This window comes from Pongo abelii, chromosome 13 (genome assembly GCF_028885655.2).
Source record: "Pongo abelii isolate AG06213 chromosome 13, NHGRI_mPonAbe1-v2.0_pri, whole genome shotgun sequence".
Lineage (NCBI taxonomy): Eukaryota > Metazoa > Chordata > Mammalia > Primates > Hominidae > Pongo > Pongo abelii.
Window position 1 is genome coordinate 66,374,804 of NC_071998.2, and position 23,196 is coordinate 66,397,999.

The window sequence follows — 23,196 nt, forward strand, 5'->3', positions numbered from 1 at the left end:
AGACTTACTCACTACCATGAGAACAGTATGGGGGAACCCACCCCATGGTTCAGTTTTCTCCCACTGGGTCCCTCCCACAACGTGAGGGAATTATGGGAGCTACAATTCAAGATGAGATTTGGGTGGGGACGCAGCCAAACAATATCAGCCAGAGTACAGAGAGAATGCTGGTGAGTGTGATTTGAGGTGAGGCCAGAGAGAGACTGGGCCAGACCACACAGGCCCCTAGGTCGGAGGAGGAGAATGGTCTATTCAGTGAGTTAGATGAAGCGTACGGAATAGTTCCTGGCACAGTGTGAATAAAAGTTTAATACAATATTATTATTCTGATTTACTTTTAAAAAACTATATTATGAAATAGTATTAATTGTTGACTGATACTATTTATTTTAAGGGCAAAGGGAATCCACTAAAGGATTTTAGGCAGGGGTAGGACATAGAACACGGCCAGATTTGTATTTTGAAAGCTTCATTCCAGCTACTGTGTAGAAAACAGATATGAGAGGGGGTTGTTCTGTGATGATCTTCCTTATGGAGATTCTGTTTCTTTCCGCAAGAACTACTGTATTTACCAAAGAGTGCTCTTGACAAAAGTTACAGGAGATGAAAACCCTAAGCTTCTTGGGATTTTAAGGTTTTCTTGTAAAGGATTATGCAACCACTCCTGAATTCTACCCTTAGTCCTCTGGAATCTTAAAATGAGCCTGTAAAACCCTCCTTAAAACACTCCTGGAGGCTGGGGCTGGCATCTGTGCCCTCTTCCTCATTGTTCACTGCTGCTTCAGAGTCCAGGATCATTGAGATGAGAGGCTTCCCTGCCTGCATTCCCCACTTGTTTTCAGAGTGCAGGATTTCATCTGTGTAGGTCAGAGCAGTTTCCACTTGAATAAAAAATGTGAGACTTAGACTTTCTTTCAAATCTTAATGATGAGACATTCAATTACTGTGTAAAGCCCTAGTGAGGACATGATTTCTAAATAGCACAGAAATTGAGTGGGGTGATGGTTGAGAACGTGATGTACAGAAGGGAAAGAGAAATAAACTTTTTATCTGGAAAAATTAACCTGGGCCAAGACTTTTTTTTTTTTTTTTTTTTTAAATTAGGAAAGCTGAACTTTTGACTTGTCCCAACTGGAAAACATCCTGATGATAGTTATTATTTTAGGGCAGAGCCGTGGATGTCCTGGAGAAATAGCTACTATAGTATTTGCCCAAAGCATGTGAGTGTCAAAGAAAGGAATCTGGGCACTGCAGTGGTCTTGGAAATTAACTAGCCCAAAGTCCAATTTTCTAGAAAAGGAAAACAGAGACTTAGTGTATGTTATTTAGCTCTGGTGAGTGTCAGCTGGAATTAGAACCAAGCTCTTCTGTCTTCAATGCGTAGTTCAATTTTCATTCTGTGATCCACATTTTATAATTTGCTGAGAAAATGTGGTTGGTTGAGGTTTTGCTAGTTTGCTTTCCCAAAGTGGACAGGGGCTTGTTTTCAAAGCCATCCTGAACAGACCTAACTGAGGAAAGGTGTATGTAAATGAGAGGACTAGAATGTTAGAGAAATGGATAAGATAAAGTAGAACCAACTGCTTTTATACAGGAAGCTTAGCTGATACGTAGGATGTATGTTTTTGTCTTGTTTTAGAATTGCGATTTTACTTTTAGTTTTGCAATAAATGAATAAGCTATATATTTATACTGTCTACAGAAGTCAGAAACAAACGAAGTCATGTTATCTTTGTGAATGATCAATTGCTTAAGACATATTTCAAATTAACTGTATAAATAATCTAACAAGGTCCTTCATTGTACATTTCTCAGAGCAAACAAAATGCAATGTGTTTTTATAACTAGATAGCTATTTGATTTTTCCCCCTCTTTCCCACATTTGGGTATAGATTGATATAGAATTACTTAAAATGCTGCATATAAATGAAACATTAAAAGGAGATTTGGAGAGGCTAAGCTGCCCCATTATAATCTTTAGTTCCGCAGTCACTGCCTCAAGGACACTCCATTTCATATCACATGTCCTTCTTTTGAAAAGTGATCACCAAGGTTCAGGTAACATTTAAGCACGGCCAGCAGCTGCATAATTTATGGACCTTTTTTGTTTTGTGTTCCTTTTTAAATGAAAAACAGGAAAACAGAAGACGGTTTTCACACATTAATGTCTTTCTTTTGTTCTTTCCTTCCCGCCCTTCCTTTGCAGATAGGGGCCCTGAAGGACTACTATCACTTCTACCATAGCAGGACGATTAAAAGGTCAGTTATCTCCAGCAGAGGGACCCACAGTTTCATTTCAATGGAACCAAAGGTAAGAAGAACCAGTTGGGTGGGGACCAAGAGGCAAAGCTTCTGCATTTTTCATTGGTAATATGAGGGCCAGCATGAAGGCTCAGATTTCTAGAACTGTCATATTATCCTTTGGTCTAGTGTCTATGCTTCCTCTTTAGATAAAACTAGGCAGTGGCTTGATTTTTATTGATGTGCCACTATCATCCCAGTTGTAGAGCAGCCCAGGGGTATCCATAGCTATGGGTTCTCACGGAGAAGTGAGAGGGGCTAGGGAGTGGGGAAGACAGAGTTTGATTGAGAATGATTGAACTGTTAACAATACCGTGCTGTCTACCTATTTGCATACAGATCTGAGGTTGTATGAGCTCCACGAAAGGAGGGGTTTCTTCTGGAACCCTTAGGTCAGGGGTACAGATCACCGTGAATCCTCGTGATTTTACTTGGCATTGATAGACCCACACCACTGGCAGCCTCAGGGCTAGACTGTGTCTGGAACAGGTGGGATACTGAACACAGAAAGGGGAGAAGCTGACTCCTGCTCTTGGGGCCTCATCAGGTATCTTTCTTGTGCCAGGTCCTTTTGGGTTTTCCAGAAAACGTACCCCCCGGGGAGAGCCTAGAAGCAAGCATGCTATGCCTAGGTTCTCCCGTTTTAGAGAAGTGGGGCAGCTTTGAAATGGGAGATGGGAAGCTGAGGGGTGTTAGGGACAAACTAATAGCCAACAACTAAGACTCTGAGGTCGAGTTAAGTATCTGCCCTTATTAATTAAGTTGGAGGAAGGAATGGAGTTTTGAATGAGAACTTATTGGCCTCTCTGATGTGTCAAATAAAGGGGAAGAGGGCGCATCTGTACCAACTTGCCCTAGTTCCTCTGTGGGCTCCCTGTGTATTATTGATTGTAGGGTGTTCTTGCTTTTTCCCCCTCCTTATGATTTGGGTTTGCCTTAAGAACTCATTTTCAAATAAATTGGTAGATAAGTCCCTACCAGTGCGCATAGCAATCTCAGCTAGATATCTCGAAAGTTATACTCCTTATAAAGCAAAAAGGCCCCTGTTTGAATTAATATGCAAATGAGGTTTGCAATATTGCGTCTTGCCGTCAGTTATGTGCTGTAGTTAGCCTTGTTTAATTTTCTTCTGGAATATGTTCATGATTATGAAATTGTAACTTGGCTAGAAAAAGCACATACCTTCTATGTCCCTATTTTCTGTGGGTTGTAGGAACATCCCCTAATACATTTTCATGGTCTGTGGATTACATGTTTTTTCATTTGTCACTATTCAGAACTGAATTTTTCTGGAAAGGCAGTCAGTTTGGGACATTCATGAATTATCTGCGTTTTCAAAGCAAAGTCATATTTTTCATCTCTTAAACTTTTTTGAAGCTTTTCTTGAACTTTGGTAATTAAAACGATGCTAATTTCAGAGCTCATGTACAAAATCAATGTGAATTTGAAAAACCAAGTACTAGTGGTTTGGGAAGTAAGAACAGAATGTTATGAGGCATTATTTTCATGATGAAGGATTTACTGAACATGGAGCTATTTCGATCCTTCTTGTTATCTTGGGGCATCTTGGTGTTTATTTCTTCTTATCTCAGTGCATCACACGGCTTATGCGTGATCCGACAGAGACCTTGTATGCTAGGACACATAGTACCTGGAATGCACTCCTATTTCAGGAGAGTGGGGCCATTGCAGGCCAGCCCAAGGGTACATGCTGCACTCCCCTGCCTCCTCAATAGAAATAATCCCCCAGAGTAGAGCCACAACTTACTCTCCATTCCAATGCCGTCTGCTCATCGTTCCCACCTAGCATTTACACAGGACAGCCACGGTTCCTACCAGCTTTGCAGAGAGAGAGCCACAAATTGGGGTTTGCCCACACTTTTGGATCTTTCTTGTAGTTCATTTATTCATTGGCCCTTTTTTGAGCCCCTAGCGTATGCCAGGCCCTGTGTTAGGCTCCGGGATTTGGAGATACATTGGTGCCCTAAGGGAGCTTGCTGCTTTCAGGGAAGACCATCCAGGACATTGCAATGCTTCTCGGTGTTGGGGGTGGGGGGAGCAAAGGACATTGGGGGTTCCTAAGTTTTTTTGTTTTTTTTTTTAATTTTTTTTTTGAAGCGGAGTCTCACTCTTATTGCCCAGGCTGGAGTGCAATGGCGCAATCTCAGCTCACTAAAACCTCCAACTCCCGGGTTCAAGCGATTCTCCTGCCTCAGCCTCCTGAGTAGCTGGGATTACAGGTGCCTACCACTACCCCTGGCTAATTTTTGTATTATTAGTAGAGACGGGGTTTCACCATGCTGGCTAGTGACCTCAAGTGATCTGCCTGACCTCAAGTGATCTGCCCGCCTCAGCCTTCCAAAGTGCTGGGATTACAGCTGTGAGCCACCATGGCTGGCCTTGTTTTTTTTGTTTGTTTGTTTTAATTTTCAGAAAGTTTTTATTTTCAGAGAATTTGCAAACATGAAAATGTTACAAAGAATTTCTATATACTCCTCCTAGATTCCCCAAATGTTAATGTTTTACATTTTACCACACTTAGTTGATCATCCTTTCTATCTACACACACATATACACACATATTTTTTATTTTTATTTTATTTTATTTTTGAGACAGAGTTTCGCTTTGTCACCCAGGCTGGAGTGCAGTGGCACGATCTCGACTCACTGCAACTGCTGCCTCCCGGGTTCAAGCAATTCTCTTGTCTCAGCCTCCCGAGTAGCTGAGACTACAGGTGCGTGCCACCACGCCCTGCTAATTTTTTGTATTTTTAGTAAAGACAAGGTTTCACTGTGTTAGCCAGGACGGTCTTGATCTCCTGTCCTCGTGATCCACCCTCCTCGGCCTCCCAAAGTGCTGGGATTACAGGCGTGAGCCACTGCGCCCGGCCGATATTCACACGTATATGTATGTAAGGTATGCATATATATACATTTTCTGAACATTTGGGATCAAGTTACAGATATGATGCGCCTTCAATTCTAAGTAATTCACTGTGTATTCATTTAAAATAAGGACATTCTTTTTTATAACCGTAAGTATAACAATAAAAATCTGGCTATTAATATTAATTTAATATTATCTAATCTACAGACTTTATCCAAATTTTTTGATTGCCTCTTTTCAGGGCCAGGAACACATTTAGTTGTCATGTTTCCCAAGTTCTCTTTACTCTGTCATATTTCTTCAGCTTTCTTTTTTTTTTTTTCTTTCATAAGCTAGAAATCATTTAATGAGTACAAGCCAGTTATTTTGTAGAATATTTCTCAAGTTGGGTTTGTCTGTTTCCTCATGATTAGATTCAGGTTTGGCAAGAACATTTTTGGCAAGAATATCAGAGAATTGATGTGTTCTTCTCAGTACATCAGATTGAGAGGCACATGATACTGCTTTGTTTCATTACTGGTAGTGTTAACTTTGAACAAATGGTAAATATCGTATCTGCCAGTTTCTCTACTTTAAAATTACTACAGGCAAACCTTAGAGACAGTGCAGTTTGGTTCTGGACCTCTTCAATAAAGCAAATATTGTAATAAAGCAAGTCACACTAATTGTTTTCCAACGCATATAAAAGTTATGTTCATACTATCCTGTAGTCTATTAAGTGTGTAATAGCATTACGTCTGAAAAATGTACATACCTTAATTAAAAAATACTTTATTGCTAAAATTTTCTAATGATCATCTGAGCCTTCACTGAGCCATAATCTTTCTGCTAGTGGAGGGTTTTGCCTCAGTGTTGATGGCTGCTGACTGCTCAGGGTGGTGGTTGCTGAAGGTTGGGGTGGCTGTGGCAATTTCTTAAAATCCAACAATAATGAAATTTGCCATATCAGTTGACTCTGTGTTTGCCAACACAGTTGTAGTCACAAAAGATTTCCCTGTAGCATGCAATGCTGTTTGATAGCATTTTACCTGCAGTAGAACTTGTTTCAAAATTGGAGTCAATCCTCTGAAACCCTGCCACTGTTTTATCAACTAAGTTTATGTCATATTCTAAATTCTCTGTTGTCATTTCAACAATGTTCACAGCATCTTCACCAGTAGATTCCACTTTCTTTGCTTAACCATAGGAAGCAATTCCTTACCTGTTCAGATTTTATCATGAGATTGCAGCAATTCAGTCACATCTTCAGGCTCCACTTCTAATTCTAGTTCTCTTGGTGTTTCTGTCACATATCACATCTTCAGTGACTTTCTCCACTGAAGTCTTGCATTCCTCAAAGTCATCCATGAGGGTTGGAATCAACTTCCATCAAACACCTGTTAATATTGCTCTTTTGACCTCCCCTTATGAATCAAGAACATTCTTAATAGCATCTAGAATGGTGAATGCTTTCCAGAAAGTTTTCAGTTTACTTTTCTAGATCCATTAGAGGAAAACACTATCTATCAGAGCGGTAGCCTTACAAAATCTATTTCTTAAATACATTTGAAAGTAGAAGTTACTCCTTAATCCATGGACTGCAGAATGATGTCGCGTTAGCAGGCATGAGAACAGTAATCTGCTTGTAAATTTCCATCAGTACTCTTGGGTGACTAGGTACATTGTCAGTGATCAGTAATAGTTTGAAAGGAACCTTTTTTTAGTGATAGGTCTCAACAGTTGGCTTAAAATATTCAGTAAACTATGCTGTAAACAGATGTGCTGTCATCCAGGCTTTGTTGTTCCGCTTATGGAGCACAGGCAGACTAGATTTAGCATAATTCTTTTTTTTTTTTTTTTTTTGTAAAGAGTCTCGCTCTGTCACCCAGGCTAGAGTGCAATGGCACAATTTCAGCTCACTGCAACCTCTGCCTCCCGGGTTCAAGTGATTCTCCTGCCTCAGTCTCCTGAGTAGCTGGGATTACAGGCATCTGCCACTATGCCTGGCTAATTTTTGTATTTTTAGTAGAGACGGGGTTTCACCATGTTAGTCAGGCTGGTCTTGAACTCCTGACCTCAGGTGATCCTCCTGCCTCGGCCTCCCAAAGTGCTGGGATTACAGCCATGAGCCGCCACTCCTAGCCCTCCATTTAGCATAATTCTTAAGGGCCCTACGATTTTTTAGAATGGTAAATGAGCGTTCAACTTGAAGTCACTGGCTCCGTTAGCCCCTAACACGAGAGGTAGCCTATCCTTTGAAGCTTTGAAGCCAGGCACCTGCTTCTTTTTAGTGTGAAAGTCATAGGTGGCATCTTCTTTCAACAGAAGGCTGTTTTATTTCATGTATATTGAACATCTGTTGTTTAGTGTAGCTGCCTTCATCAGTGATCTCAGCTGGATCTTCTGTATCACTTGCTGCAGCTTCTCATCAGCACTTGCTGCTTCACCTTGCACTTTTATGTTACAGAGACAGCTTCTTTCCTTAAACCTCATGAACCAACCCCTGCTAGCTTCATACTTTTCTTCTGCAGCTTCCTCACCTCTCTCAGCCTTCTTAGAATTGGAGAGTTAGGGCATTGCTCTGGATTAGGCTTTGGCTGAAGGAAACGTTGTGGCTTGTTTGGTCTTCTATACAGACCACAAAAACTTTCTCCCTATCAGCAATAAGGCTGTTTTTCTTTCTTATCATTTGTGCATTCATGAGAGTAGCACTTTTTAATTTCTTTTAAGAACTTTTCCTTTGCAGTCACAGCTTGGCTGTTTGGCTCAAGAGGCCTGGGTTTCTGCCTATGCTTGCTTTCGACATGTCTTTCTTACCAAGTGTAATCATTTCTAGCTTTTGATTTAAGTGAGACCGGAGTGACTCTTCCTTTCATTTGAACACTTAGAGGCCATTGTAGGGTTATTAATTGGCCCAATTTCAATATAGTTGTGTCTTAGGAAATAGGGAGGCCTGGGGAGAGGGAGAGAGATGGTGAACGGCCAGTCAGTCTAGAGCAGTCAGAACAAATGCAACATTTATTGATTAAGTTCACTGTCGTATGGGTGAGGTTTGTGGCACCCTAAAACAATTACAATAGTAACATCAAAGATCACTGATCACAGATCACCACAACAGATATAATAACAATGAAAAAGTTTGAAATATTGCAATAATTACCAAAATGTGACACAGACACACGAAGTGAGCACACGCTGTTGGAAAAATGGCACTGACAGGCTTGCTCGATACAGGATTGCCACACATCTTCAATTTGTAAAAAGTGCAATATCTACAAAGTGCAATAAAGAGAAGGGCAATAAAACAAGGTATGCCTGTATTTTCCCTTCTCCAATTAATAAGTGTTTTGTGGGAAAATACTTAGAGACTGCAAATTTCTACAAGCTCGTTTTTTATTTTTTACTCCCAGCTGACTTCATTGGGCATATAAGGCAAGTGTTGGTGTGACGAGGTTTCTTGGGCAGGTCTCTTTTTCTTTGATCTTGGATGTGGATAGGGTGGGTGATTTGTGTGCCAGAGTGGAGGTACATTTGTGGGTTTGGACCATGTGAAATGACTTCGTGGAAAATTGGTGATGCAACCTTAAAGTTATTTTTGATCACCACCTTCTCAAGAAAGGAAAAACACGTGAGTGAATCGTAGGGAATACACACACTAAACAGATCCTGGCTTTTACTTACTATAGTAAATTGCACACTCCCTTCTTCCCCTCCTTTTATTCTTTACTTACAAGGCTCCGAAGAAGGAAATGCAAAAGTAGCCACATTGTAAGAGCAACCCTGTTGGTGCTAAGAAAATGATGTGGTCAGTTTGAGCACATGAGCCCAGAGAACAAGAATAGCCTTGACTCACACACATAATGTGTGTTAACATTATGTTATGATTAACTTTTTAAATGACAGAGATTCACAGACTTCTAACATAGAAACACTAGGGCAATAATAACACAGTTTTGCAGAAAGTGCTGTTATATTTTATAGCAGTGTGCCCAATAAGGCTTTCATCCTTCTTGTCCACATCTTTCTTTTTGACTTAACATTTCTCTGAGACATCTAAGCTAAATTCTAGAAACAATAGTCTGAGTTCACGTTCTCAAATCCTCTTACTAGTCTGTTTATAAATTTTGGCCAGCCACAAACATTTAGGTCAAGGACAGTATTATCTGTAGGAGAATATGGGATGGAAGCTCTTTAGTTGCTCATGCAGTTGGAAGGGTGTGAGGAGGAGTGCGGAGAAGATCATTTTCTTTCATTTTCCTTCCCCTTATCCAAAAACAGAAAAACTAAAATCCTAACTTTTCTAGTAGGGTAGGGCATATTTGACTTTTAAAAATAAAAACCATAAACTGCCATTAAGTTAGACACCCATGCCCTATGCATATGTAGTTAATTACATAAGCATAGCTTCCTCTTTTTCCCATTAGATTTTATCTTGAAGGTTCTAGCCTATCAATCTTTTATCTTTTCCATTCCTTTTTCTATCCTCCAATCTATTATGGGCCAGTTTTCATCCAAGACTAGGACAGTGTCACTCCCTCCGATGAGTCAGCAATGGGCATCTCCCATCTTGTTGCTCCCTACGTTCACCTCAGCCAGCCTGCCTCATCACGTGGATGTGTGTGGCTGCGTTTCTCACTTGGAAAAGCTATTCATATAACATTACTTATTGTGGAATCACAGACTCCTTAGAATTAGAGTTGATTTAGTCTTATCACTTTACTATCCAATGCTGCCATACCATCCATTGTACTTCTAAAAGGAATTTTTTCAGATCTGTTTGAACATTTCCAATCAAAGAGGCTTCACCATCAGACAGGGCCAACATTTCTATATTTTAAGAGATTTAACGTGTTAGTTATAATCTGCTTGCCTGTAACGTCTACCCATTGAGGCTACTTTTGCCTTCCAGAATTCTATACACTGTTAAATCCATTTCTCTGTAATAGTTCTTTAAATATTTGAAGCCTTTTGTTTATTCTCTTGGAAAAGCAATTGTCTCCTTGTAAGTGTGGCCCAGCATCAAGTTCAAGGCTTTAGCTTCCCATTTGTTACATTTATCCATAAGCCATTTCCTCTGAAAAGAATTTAAAGCAGAGCATTCAAGCATTGTGCAACGAGGAAAGGGCATAGGAGAAGGACAGGAAGGGAGAAATGAAGTGATTGGATGTAGCTGGCAGGATCAGATGAATTCAGACCTGTGAAAGAAGAAAAGCAAGTTCAAGTTTCCTACTCACTCAGGCTGGTGCCTGTTGTGCTCAGGATTAGATTTTCAGGTGCCTGGGGTTTCTCTTTTTGCCTCAAGAGTAAAATAGGTGTGATGGAGTAACTGGAGTACAGGGGCACTTCCCTGTACATAATGGAGAGGTTGTGCGCATCTACTCCTTATCAGTCAAATTCCATTTCCCTATGGATTCACTTTATAATTTCGGAAGTATTTTTTCTTTACTACTAATTGATCTGTAATTCATCCATGGAGGCAACCATCACATTTGCTATCTCTTTCCTGAACTTGGAGACAAAACCATTTGTGAGCTTTTTACATACAGCTGATCTACTAGGTGAACTTTGGAGTTAAAGAACCTTATTTGGTTAAAAATAAGTATTCAGAAGTGTCTGAGGTCAATCTTACATGGCTTACATTGCTACCATGCCTCTTCATTAATTGTGGTCATGCCTTTTCACAAATAATATTTCGTGGGGTCTAGCATAGCTTCAAAATGAATTTCACCTGGAGTTCAAGTGCTTCCTGGGCAGGCCACTGCTGCGTTGCCTCTCTCACAGCCTGCCCTTCTTCCAGCGGGCACTCCTGGGTGTTTTCTTTGGCAGGTTAACGTGCTGCTCTTCAGTTTTAAATGCGATAATGACTTAATGTTTGGGCTTTCTTTTGTGCAGTGCAGTTTTATAAGTGTAATGTAACAATCCAGGGTTTGTGCTCATCCAGCTGTGTGGGCTGATCCAGGGTGTGTTGAGATTTGTGGCTTTGGCCTTGTGTTCCTGCACAATGAGGGTGGCTGTGTTTTCTTCGGGTAGGTACCTGAGGCTTTGTGTGGTTGCTTAGGAATGGTGATTTCACGTTTGCCTCTCATCGTCTTACTGGTAAGTAAAAATGGTTGCCAAATATCCTGAGAATGCACTATATTCTTCTGGAAACAGAATGGGCTTGGATCCAATGACAAGCAGAGAGGCTGCGGATGTGCTGATCAGGAGAGACTTAGGGCAGCTCTCTCGTTTCTGGCTACCTTTTTTGCCATGTTTTCACCAGCTATGAATGCGATCATTATAGCAAATCCCTGTCTTTAGCATTTGATAGCATTTCTGAGTCTTTGCAAATCCCACTAGAATGCATACACTCTTGGGAGAAGCCTTTCAGCCTTAGATTAGCCCTTGGATCCATTTATGGTGACACGATGATGAGGAGTGTGGAAGGGACCTGAAGAGGCATGTGGGTGCCGGGTCCACTGTATTCTCCACCTCCCTGTCCTATCTGTTTTGTTTCCAGGTCTCCTAGGTGTCTGGATGCTCAGAAACCAGAGGGTCAGATTGTACGCTGCTGGAATATCTGATGGGAAAGTTTCGATCAAAGACCCAATCTCTTACAGGCAGAAGTAAATTTTTTTTTTCTTTTTATTATTATTATTATTATTATACTTTAGGCTCTATGGTACATGTGCGCAACGTGCAGGTAAGTTACATATGTATACATGTGCCATGCTGGTGCGCTGCACCCACTAACTCGTCATCTAGCATTAGGTATATCTCCCAATGCTATCCCTCCCCCCTAGAAGTAAATTATTTAAAAAATGATTTCTCAGCTACTTTGGCAAGGTTGCCAAATCTTTATTAGAGAGTGCTTGGCAGTACTTCACTTTGAAAGGTCATAAACTCACATGCCTCGAGTGGGAGTGCAGGTAACATGAGTGAGCGAGAAGGGCCAGGCCAGGCCACCGGGCATGCGCCAAAGCGTAGCGCACTTGTTGCCTACACGAAGCAGCTGCTACTCAACCAAGGCCGGTTGTCCTCAGGCTGCGGAGCTGGCTCAGTGTTGCCAATTTAAAAGGACCTGCAAGTCTCGACTTTTACGTATCATTTTCCAATTTTAAATGTTGGCAACTAGTTCAAAAGTTTAAAAATATTTGTGTGGATCAAAGGAAACACATCTTTGGGGCATCCCAGTTTGTGACCCCTTGGGTTGGCTGTGTTGGGAGAAAGGGAGAAAGGCGTAAACGACAGATCTCATCACTTCGATGATTTCGCTTTGGTCTAATGCTCATGTGGACACACAATATTAGTTCTGTCAGTTATGTACCACGGTGAGGGCCCAAACATGATTTCTCTCTGTGCCTTTTTAGTCTCCAGATTGAAATATGAGTATCAGGCAAAACATAACAGGCTCAGGTCTTGCAAGTTGTGGAGCGAAGGCTGCCGGTGATGGTGGCAGAGGTGGAGGGCTTATTCTAGTTCTCTTCTGCTTTATGCGGTTTTTCACTGACACCTGTGACTGCCCTGAGAGACAGGCTTAACAGACTTGTTCAAGGAAGCACCATAAGTCAAAGCAAAGAACAAATGGGAAATAAAAGTGATGGCCATAAAAATAGGAAGAAGAGTATGATGAGGGGAGGCAGGTTATGGATTTTTCATAATCTCTTTAGCCACTTGAAGGAAAGATACTAACTGTAAAGTCTACTTTTTCTAGTTGATGTGGTATTTCTTTTCTTCTTCTTTTTGACATGGAGTCTTGCTCTGTCACCCACGCTGGAGAGCAGTGGCGCGATCTTGGCTCACTGCAGCCTCTGCCTCCCGGGTTTCAGCAATTCTCCTGCTTCAGCCTCCTGGGTAGCTGGGATTACAGGCACCTGCCACCACACCTGGCTAATTTTTGTATTTTTAGTAGAGATGGGGTTTCACCATGTTGGCCAGGCTGGTCTCGAACTGACCTCAGGTAATCCACCCGCCACTGCCTCACAAAATGCTGGGATTACAGGCATGAGCCACCATGCCCAGCCTATGTGATATTTCTAAGATGTCAAATTCTAAAAAGGTAGCTGTTGAAACTAGAAAATGTAATGATAGCATTCTAAATTTCTAGATAGATATTAAGAAGGGAATTTTGAACCTATAGTTTCTGTTGAAATCTTGGACAAATTAGGATAAAATAAGTAAGCAAATCTAGGGAATAAGTGGAAACAGCAAACAAACAAAAACCCAGCAACAACAAAAAAACTCAAAGCCAGTTTAATTGTCTGGCTTTGAAGAGAAATTGTACTAATTCATGTCTTTATTTTAATGAATGCAAGAGTAAATAAGAAATCTAATTAAAACACCACCATTGAAAGTACGTTATTTGTTAATTAAATGCTTGCAGATTTTATTTGTGTGCTGAGTTCTTCCAAATATCAATCAATTCTTACAATACAAAAGGAGGCAATAAGACGCAGTGGAAAGAACCTTTGTATTGTAGGTCTCACTCTCATTCCTGTAGGGTGAGCTCTACCCATCAATCTTCCTCACTTGAAGACTTACCATTTTTTGTGCATATACTTAGAGAAGTACACAGTATAATGCAATATAATGAATTGTGCATGTAAGAAAAGATCAGAAGTGTAGGTTAAATCCTTATAACAAAATAGTAAGTTGCCATTAAAATAATGTCATAAATTTATATATTCAGGTAAGGAATGATCCCCAAAATAATATGTAGGCCGAGTGTGGTGGCTCATGCCTGTAATCCCAGCACTTTGGGAAGCTGAGGCAAGGGAGGATTGCTTAAGTCCAGGAGTTCGAGACCAGCCTAGGCAACATAGTGAGACCCCCATCTCAACAAAAAATAAAAAAATCAGCTGGGTGTAGTGGCATGGGCCTTTAGTCCCAGGTACTCGGGAAGCTGAAATGGGAAGACCAGTGAGGTTGAGGCTGCAGTGAGCCGAGATTACACCACTGCACTCCAGCCTGAGTGACAGAGTGAGACCCTATCTCAAAAAAAAAAAAATTTTGTGTATATATATATATACACACACACACATATATATACACACACACACATATATATACACACACATATATATACACACACATATATATATACACATATATATATATAAAGTTTAAAAAGCAGTATATGAAGAGAGTAGAAGATGAAGATGTGTTCCCATTTATGTTTTACATTTAAACTAAAAAGACCTGTGTGTATGTGGCTATCGTTTTATGCAGGATAGGTTTGAAAGGATACACATATGCATAAAAATAACTTTTAACCTTTCCACAGTGGCTGATTTTTAAAAATGATAGTAAAATTGCTTTTGTTGAAATATCAAAGCAACAATGCAATGATATTTCAAAGCTAATGGATATATTTCTGTTCTCATCCGACTCCACCTTTCACTTGACATCATGGTTAATAATTTGCTCCTTCTTGAAAAAGGTGACTTGTTTCTTGAGAGCACATTCCCCGAGTTTTCTTTCTGCCTTTCCCCCTGTATCTTCTGTCTTTGTTACATACCTTTTCTACCTCATGTGTAAAGTTTGGAGAGCCCAGGGCTCAGTCAGCTCTGTTCTTTCCCCAGAGGATTTCATTCATTCCCATTGCTTTAAATCACCATTATGCTGGTGTCCTTGCCTCAAATTTCTATCACTGGTTACCCTCCTGACATCCCCAACTAGATGTTTAATAAGCACCTAAAATGTAATAATAAAAATAACATGTCCAGGCATGGTGGCTCACACCTGTAATCCCAGCACTTTGGGAGGCCGAGGCAGGCGGATCACCTGAGGTCGGGAGTTCCAGACCAGCCTGACCAACATGGAGAAACCCCGTCTCTACTAAAAATACAAAATTAGCTGGGCATGCTGGTGGGCACCTGTAATCCCAGCTTCTCAGGAGGCTGAGGCAGGAGAATCGCTTGAACTTGGGAGGTGGAGGTTGCAGTGAGCCGAGATCATACCATTGCACTCCAGCCCGGGCAATAAGAGTGAAATTCCATCTCAAAAAATATAACTAAATAAATAAATAAAATAAAACATATAAAAATATAATAATATAAGAATAACATATAAGATATATGTTATACATATATAATAAAATATAATAACATATAAAATATAATAATAAAAATAACATACGTGGAACTTTTACATTTCTACCCATTACCATAGTCCCCAAGCCTTTTCTTTCCCAGGAAATGGCACCATGATTTATCCATTTTTGCTGAAGCCAACAATGGAACAGAATCATTCTTGATTCTCTCCCTTTCCCTTGTTTTTCTTCGTTGAGTCATCAAGAGATATTGTTGGCCCCACCACTAAAATTTATCCTGCAGATATGAATCTGTGGACTTTCTTTCCCTGCACTGCCACCATCCTGGTTAATCTCACCGTTGGTGTTGACCTGGTTCACGGCAATTGCCTCTACTTCTACTGCTGTTCTTCTACAGTCATTCTCCACAGAGAGTAAACTTCCAGAGTTCAAAAGAGATTTTTTTTTATGACTTTCCATTGATCCTGAAATAAAATCCAATTTTTTTTTAGTTATCTTCAAGGACCACTATGATCTAGCCTCTTTCTACCTCTCTGAGCTAGTGTTTGACACACCTCCTTTTTGCTCATCACACTTGGCTGTATCTCTGTCTGTCTTTCTGTCTCAAGCTCTTTCCCTTGTTCCCTTTGCCTGGAATATGCTTCGTTTGGTCTTTGTATGATGGATGTCTTCTCAGCCTTCATGTCACTTCCTTTGAAAGACCTCCCCCAATATCCTTGCTAAAGTAGATCTTTAATCTCACCTGCCTAACTCCTGCCTGCCTTCAGCATGTTAATTTCCTCTTTGGTATCTATCTAAATCCAAAACCGTATTGTTGATTTGGTGACTGTTGGTTTTCTCATTCTAGGATATAAATTCAACAGAGGCCATGCATCTCGTTAACTGTGGTGTTCCCATGGCCTGGAACAATGTCCAGCACATAGAAAACCTTCAATAGAAGAATACATGAATGAATAAATGACATTTGAAATTAATTTTGGAAGATAAGTGATAGAGGCAATAATAAAGCTTGGAGCTGTAATTTTTTTCTTTATTCTCCTAGTACTGACATCATTTTATGGTGACATACAGAGTACTGTCTCATTTTAAGTATAGACATTAGAGCAGCTAGTTGGAGAGAAGACATTGTTATAAAATGAAAGCAGCATCAATTGCATTTAGGATATTTGGATTCTGGTCTCAGCTTTACTACTAGCTCAGAGTGGCTATTAGCATGCCACTCCTCGTTGGGCTTATTTCACTTGTAAAATCATGGAGCAGATGAGCTATTTTCTAATGTTCATTCTGATCCATTAATTACCATCTTGAATCAGTGTCACTTGTGATTTTACTATTAGTCCATGTTGCCATCATATCGCTTTTTTCATATTCTCCGTTTTAGTTTCTTTCCAAACTTTCTCCTTCTGCCTTTTTCCTCAATATTTACAATATTTCTTTTTTTGAGACGGAGTCTCACTCTGTCGCCCAGGCTGGAGTGCAGTGGCACAATCTCCGCTCACTGCAACCTCCGCCTCTCGGGTTCAAGTGATTCTCCTGCCTCAGCCTCCCAAGTAGCTGGGATTATAGGTGCCCATCACCATGCCCAGCTAATTTCTTGTATTTTTGGTAGAGGCGGGGTTTCACTATGTTGGTCAGGCTGGTCTTGAACTCCTGACCTCGTGATCCACCCACCTTGGCCTCCCAAAGTGCTGGGATTACAGGCGTAAGCCACCGCGCCCAGCCAATATTTAAAATATTTCTTAGCACTTTGAGCTCTTCCCCAGACACTGTTTTGCCTTAAAAGGCTAATTTTGCAGATGGGCTTGAGATTAACTTGGTTAGTCTTGAGACAGACTTAATACAGATGTTATCTATTCAGCTATGCATATAATAAACGAGGAACAAGTAACAATGCTTCTTTGTTCCTGCAGTACGTGTTTCTTACAATATAAGAGAATGATGATGAGAATAATAATAATTAAGTGTTATTGCTGGCATTCAGGAAGTTCTAGAAGAAGGTAGTTCCAAATAGCAAAACATTGTACTTAACAGAGGTTCTTCTAAGGAGTTAAAAACTTTATGTGGCTTTTGAAGAAATAGAATACCTTCTAAGATGACAACAACAGTAGAACAAATTTTACAAAGCCATGAAAATTAGAATTAGAAATATATTAGGAGGCCAGTGGTGGTAGAGTCAGGATAGGAAATAGAAGAAACCAAAGACAAAGTCAGATAGAACAAGGGTGGATGCAGTTAATGAAAATTTTTGGTGGCTATGTAGATTACTTTTTAATCCTTTCACAAAGCTAAGTAAGCATATGAGTTGGCAAGCCTAGGCTGCCATTCCAAGAAAAATTGAAAAAAAAAAAAAAGAAAGAAAAGAACCAACAAAAGTGCAAAAGACTAACAGAGTAAGTAGATAAGAAACAGGACTGTGTCCTTAGGCCAGATTTGCTAGGGCCCAACTCGAAGGCAGGTTTTGCTTTAAATGGAATGTTCCAATAATGTCCCTTAGGCTGTGGACATACTTTTCAGACTTACTCCTGGGACTCATGGGATTCCCTTTTCAACTCACTTTTGTACAGAGAGAAAAGAAGATAGAAACTTTGGGAAAAATGAGATTGCTCCTTACATGGAGAAAACTGAAGTCTCCCAGGAATCAGGTAGCATGAAAGAGATACCCAGAGTTCTACTAACCATTCACACATTTGCTTTCTCCATGGATATTTTACAGACAGGGCCTCATTCTGTCACCCAGGCTGAAGTGCAGTGGTACAGTCACACCTCATTGTGGCCTCAAACTCCTGGGCTCAAGTGATCCTCCCACATCAGCCTCTTGAGGAGCTGGGACCACAGGCACGCACCACCATGCCCACTTAATTTTTTTTTTTTTAATTTTTTGTACGGACAGGGTCTCACTGTGTTGGCTAGGTTGGTCTCAAACTCTTGTCCTGAAGCAATCCTCCTGCCTCAGACTCCCAAAGTGTTGGAATTATAGGCATGAGCCATCATGCCTGGCCTCCCCACAGATAAATATATGTATTTTTATTATACTTTAAGTTCTAGGGTACATGTATACAACGTGCAGGTTTGTTACATATGTATACATGTGCCATGTTGGTTTGTTGCCCCCATCAACTCGTCATTTACATTAGGTATTTCCCCTAATGCTATCCCTCCCCTCGCCCCTCCCCCCGCACCAAAGGCCCCACTGTGTGATGTTCCCCACCCTGTGTCCATGTGTTCTTGTTGTTCACCTCCCACCTATGAGTGAGAACGTGCGGTGTTTGGTTTTCTGTCCTTGCAATAGTTTGCTTAGAATGATGGTTTCCAGCTTCATCCATGTCCCTACAAAGGACATGAACTCATCCTTTTTTTATGGCTGCATAGTATTCCATGGTGTATATGTGCCACATTTTCTTAATCCAGTCTATCATTGATGGGCATTTGGGTTGGTTACAAGTCTTTGCTATTGTGAATAGTGCCACAGTAAACATACGTGTGCATGTGTCTTTGTAGTAGCATGATTTGTAATCCTTTGGGTATATACCCAGTAATGGGATCACTGGGTCAAATGGTATTTCTAGTTCTAGATCCTTGAGGAATTGTCACACTGTCTTCTACAATGGTTGAACTAATTTCCCCTCCCACCAACAGTGTAAAGGCGTTCCTATTTCTCCACATCCTCTCCAGCATCTGTTGTTTCCTGACTTTTTAATAATCACCATTCTAACTCACCACAGGTATTTTTGAGAGCTCATTGTGTACAGGGCACTGAGCTAGACATCAGATATAAAACTAGAAAAACAAACCTAGTCACTGCCCTCATAGCACTTACTATCTTATCAAATCTAAAATCTGGGCCCAAAGTAAATAAAAACAAAACCAAAAAACTACTTTTGAAGATACTAGTGAATATATTTTAAGAAAACTTTTCACTAATACATCTCAAGTTTATATTTGTATCTAGGGATGCTAGATAAAATAACAAATTTTTAATATGAGTATGTCTCAAATATGTCAAGGGACATACCTGTATTGAAGTATGTATTTGTTGCTTGTCTGAAATTTAAGTTTAACTCAGCATCCTTTGTTATTATTGGGTAACCCTAATTTATACCTAAACAATTTTAAGACTAGGATTAAGAATACCAATACTGCAACATTGGTGTAAGTACTGAGGCATAACTTTTATTTTCAAATGGGCTTGGAGCATTTGAAAGGATTTAAGGTGTAAGGACTGACAAAAATCCCAGTATCCCATGACATCAGTAAGTCAGGGGATTTCCTATTTTTCCATGTCATGAAGTTTTCCTTGAAATCATCATCATAAAGGAACATGCATTGTGTAACCATTGTTTATTTTGCCAGTATTTATGTTGGGACATTTGTTTATTTATTAAACTTATTTATTTATTTATTTTTTGAGACGGAGTCTTGCTCTGTTGCCAGGCTGGAGTGCAGTGGCACAATCTCAGCTCACTGCAACCTCTGCCTCCTGGGTTCAAGCAATTCCCCTGCCCTAGCCTCCCAAGTAGCTGGGACTACAGGCACGCACCACCACGCCCAGCTAACTTTTGTATTTTTAGTAGAGACAGGGTGTTACCATGTTGGCCAGAATGGTCTCGATCTCTTGACTTTGTGATCCGCCCACCTTGGCCTCCCAAAATGCTGGGATTACAGGCATGAGCCACCATGCCTGGCCTAACTTTTAATTTTTGTGGGTGCCTAATAGGTGTCTATATTTATGGGGTACACAAGATGTTTGATACAGGCATGCAGTGCATAATAATCATATCATGGAGAATGGAGTATCCGTCTATGTTGGGACATTAAGATTGGTTTCCCCGTTTATAACAGTATCTGTAATCCAACAAGTAAAGTCTCTCCACACCATAATGGTTATTTCTTTGTAGTTTAGTAGAAAGACAAACTTATTCTGCACCTTTCAAGATACTGTACAAACTGTCCTTCTGTATACCTGACCCTTAAACCTTTATAGTGGGACACACTCGTGTGTGTGTGTGTGTGTGTGTGTGTGTGTGTGTGTTGAGGTGGGGAACTGCTACAGCTAACCTCAGAGCTGCCACAACAAGGGCCTTTTAAATGAATGCATCTATTTAGTTGCTTTCTGATCAGCTGTTGTCTTTCAGATTGTATGATTATAGGCAAAGCAACCATTGAAAGATTTGTAGATTTTGGAAGTTTTGTAAGCAGTGTAGTTGTAGCACTGTTCCTTCACAGGAGAAAGTTTCCACCCGGTAGGCAGAAGTCCTAACCAGTAGTTAGTATTAACTGATGGAAACAGGGTCAAGAGTCCAAACTGGCACTGAATCTGAGATTGCTGAATTACCCTGAGAGGGCAAAGGCTTCGCATGTAGACCTAAATGAAGATAACAGAATGAGTCGCCAGTATAGATAATGCTGGTCTTTTCCAGTTTCATGACTGCACAGCTTAGACTTTGGGGGACATTTGGATTACATCACTGGGAATAAAACTTAGAGACAGTTTTCCCCAGTGGACCAGCATCAGCCCCTGCACTGTGAGTTAATACAGGGGCAGGGAATTATGAAGGCATTCTGAAACAGTCGGTTTTCTCTTATAATCAGTGGATAAATAGTTCAGCCTCATGTGTTCAATTCAAGTGTGTAGTTGAGCAAACTATGCAAAGAAACATGAATAGTTCTGCAGTTGTGGCATGATTTACAAACTTTGAATCTGAATAATATGTTAGATGCTTCAAAAGGATAGACATAGAAAAATGATACCCTGTAGCTTTTTAACATTTTATGGCATATTAACTCTTACATCCTTTAAAATCCTTTGCTTTATGTATTAATACATACAATCAGACCTCCTTATCCACAGATTCCCACAGATTCAACCAACTGTATATGGAAAATACTTGGGAAAAAACAGTAAAAATAATACAATAAAATAATAAACAATAAAATAAATAACAATAAAATTAAAAACAAAAATACAGTATAACAACTATTTACAGGGCATTTACATTGTATCAGGTATTATAAGTAATCTAGAGATGGCTAAAAGTACATAAGCTATATACAAATACTCGTCCATCTTATATAAGGGACTTGAACAGTCATGGATTTTAGTATTCTCACAAATACCGAGGGATGACTGTATTTTAATTCTTTAGAACTGATGTCCCCACCAACATTTCATTATAACAAGTTTCAACCATACACCAAAATTTTGAAAGAATTTAAAGTGAACATCGCTATACTTACCACCTAGATGCTACCATTAGCATTCTACACACTTCTTTTATCACATCTATGCACCTATCCATCTTTATCCATCCATTAATCCAGCTAATTTTTTGATGCATTTCAAAGTAAAATGCAGACATCCATCCACTTCCCCCAAATACTTCAGCATGCATGTCATTAACTATAATTCAATATTTGTTTATGCTTTTTCTTCTTTTAATGTAAAATTTACATACAGTGAAATTACAAGTCTTAAGCATAAGGTCTTTGAGTTTGGACAAAAGTCTATATCCCTGTCAAGATACAGACTGTCAACTCATTGCACAAACTTCCCTTAAGCACCTTTCTACTCCGTTGTCTCCATACTGAAGCCATCCTTGTTTGTTTTTTGTTTCCACTATAAATTAGTTTTGAATGGCATACTTTTTGAAAATTTAAATCAGGTTTAATTTATATATAGTAACATTTATCCTGTTTATTGGACAGTTCTGTTGAATTTTGACAAATGTATATAGTTGTATAACTACTACCACAGTCAAGACAAAGAACAGTGCCTGCTACCTCCCACCAACAATTCTCCTGGGTCCCCTTATATTCAGCTCCTTTCCTTGCCCCTAGCTTCCTGCCACCATTGGTCTGTTTTCTGGACCTGTAGTTTTACATTTTCTAGAATGGCATTAAAAAATGGAATAATTTGGTATGTAATCTTTTGAGTCTGAATTTTTGCACTTAGCATAATGCCTTTGAGATTTCATCCATGAGGCAGTGTGTGTCAAAACTCATTCGTTTCTGTTGCTTAGTATTCTATTACATGGATGTATCATGGCTTGTTGATCCATTCACCAGTTGAAGAACATTGGGGATTTGCACTATCCACCTTTTGGTGTTTATTTGTAACTTTAATCTATTACCATATATAAGACAAATGCACAGTCAGGAGTTTCCAGGGGTATGAACTCTGTGATTTGGAGAAAATTGTTCAGTTATTTCCCTTGAAATCTGCAGCTTATAACACCTGGTTGACAATATGTATTACATTGCATTGTGTATTTTCACTTTGGGAACCTGAAAAAATATCCTTAATTGCTAGAATTTCATAGTCTAAAATGACTGTCTCATTTGAAACTTTTTTTTTCGAATGGACTTGGGAGCATTTTTCTTTCCTGGGCAGGGCAAATGTTTTACTTTTCCAGTCTCATCTTGGAAGCAAGTATGTGTAATCCACCCTTGTACTCCAAGCACCAAGAGTAAAGATTTAATGGTGAGGAAGCAAAAGAAGTGAGATTAGGGAAAAGAGATAGGGAGGAGGGGAGGGCTTCCAGAAAGAGTAGCAACCACCAATAAATATTTTATTGTGTTGCTATGTGGCAATGGTTACGCCAGGTCAAGTTGCTTAACAGTAATTCAGGTTGATGCAGGGTTTAAAGTGAGCTGAGAGACTGATGAGGGGATGAATTTCACCATGAGATTGTCCTTTTGTTTTGGCCAGGAATCTGGTACCAAATGTGAGAACCTGCTGCCACGTGCCTACTGGAAGGAAACATGCTTGTTTCTTCTTGCTTCTTGCATTTTCCATGAAAGCAAAAACAATTTGGTAGTTTTACTGGTATGCATATGTGTGTGTATGTGTGTGTGTGTGTGTGTGTGTGTGTTTACATGTGCAGATTTACAGTAGCATTAGAGATAGCAAAATATTGTATTTGCTTTACTCATTTACTCAATTATTCAACAGAAGTGTTTTAAGCACCTATCAAATTCCCACACTTTTGAAACTGTAAGTCAG

General features: G+C 39.9%; 1 protein-coding gene across 2 annotated transcripts in view; it reads left to right on the plus strand.

Annotated features, from left to right (window-relative positions):
* Nucleotides 1–23,196, plus strand: part of PCSK5 (proprotein convertase subtilisin/kexin type 5) — a 467,874-nt gene that overhangs the window by 39,464 nt on the left and 405,214 nt on the right. For both annotated transcript variants that reach the window (XM_009244528.4, XM_063714247.1), the window contains exon 2: nt 2,207–2,311. In XM_009244528.4, the coding sequence (XP_009242803.1) occupies nt 2,207–2,311 (105 nt within the window). The remainder of the gene's footprint in view (nt 1–2,206; nt 2,312–23,196) is intronic.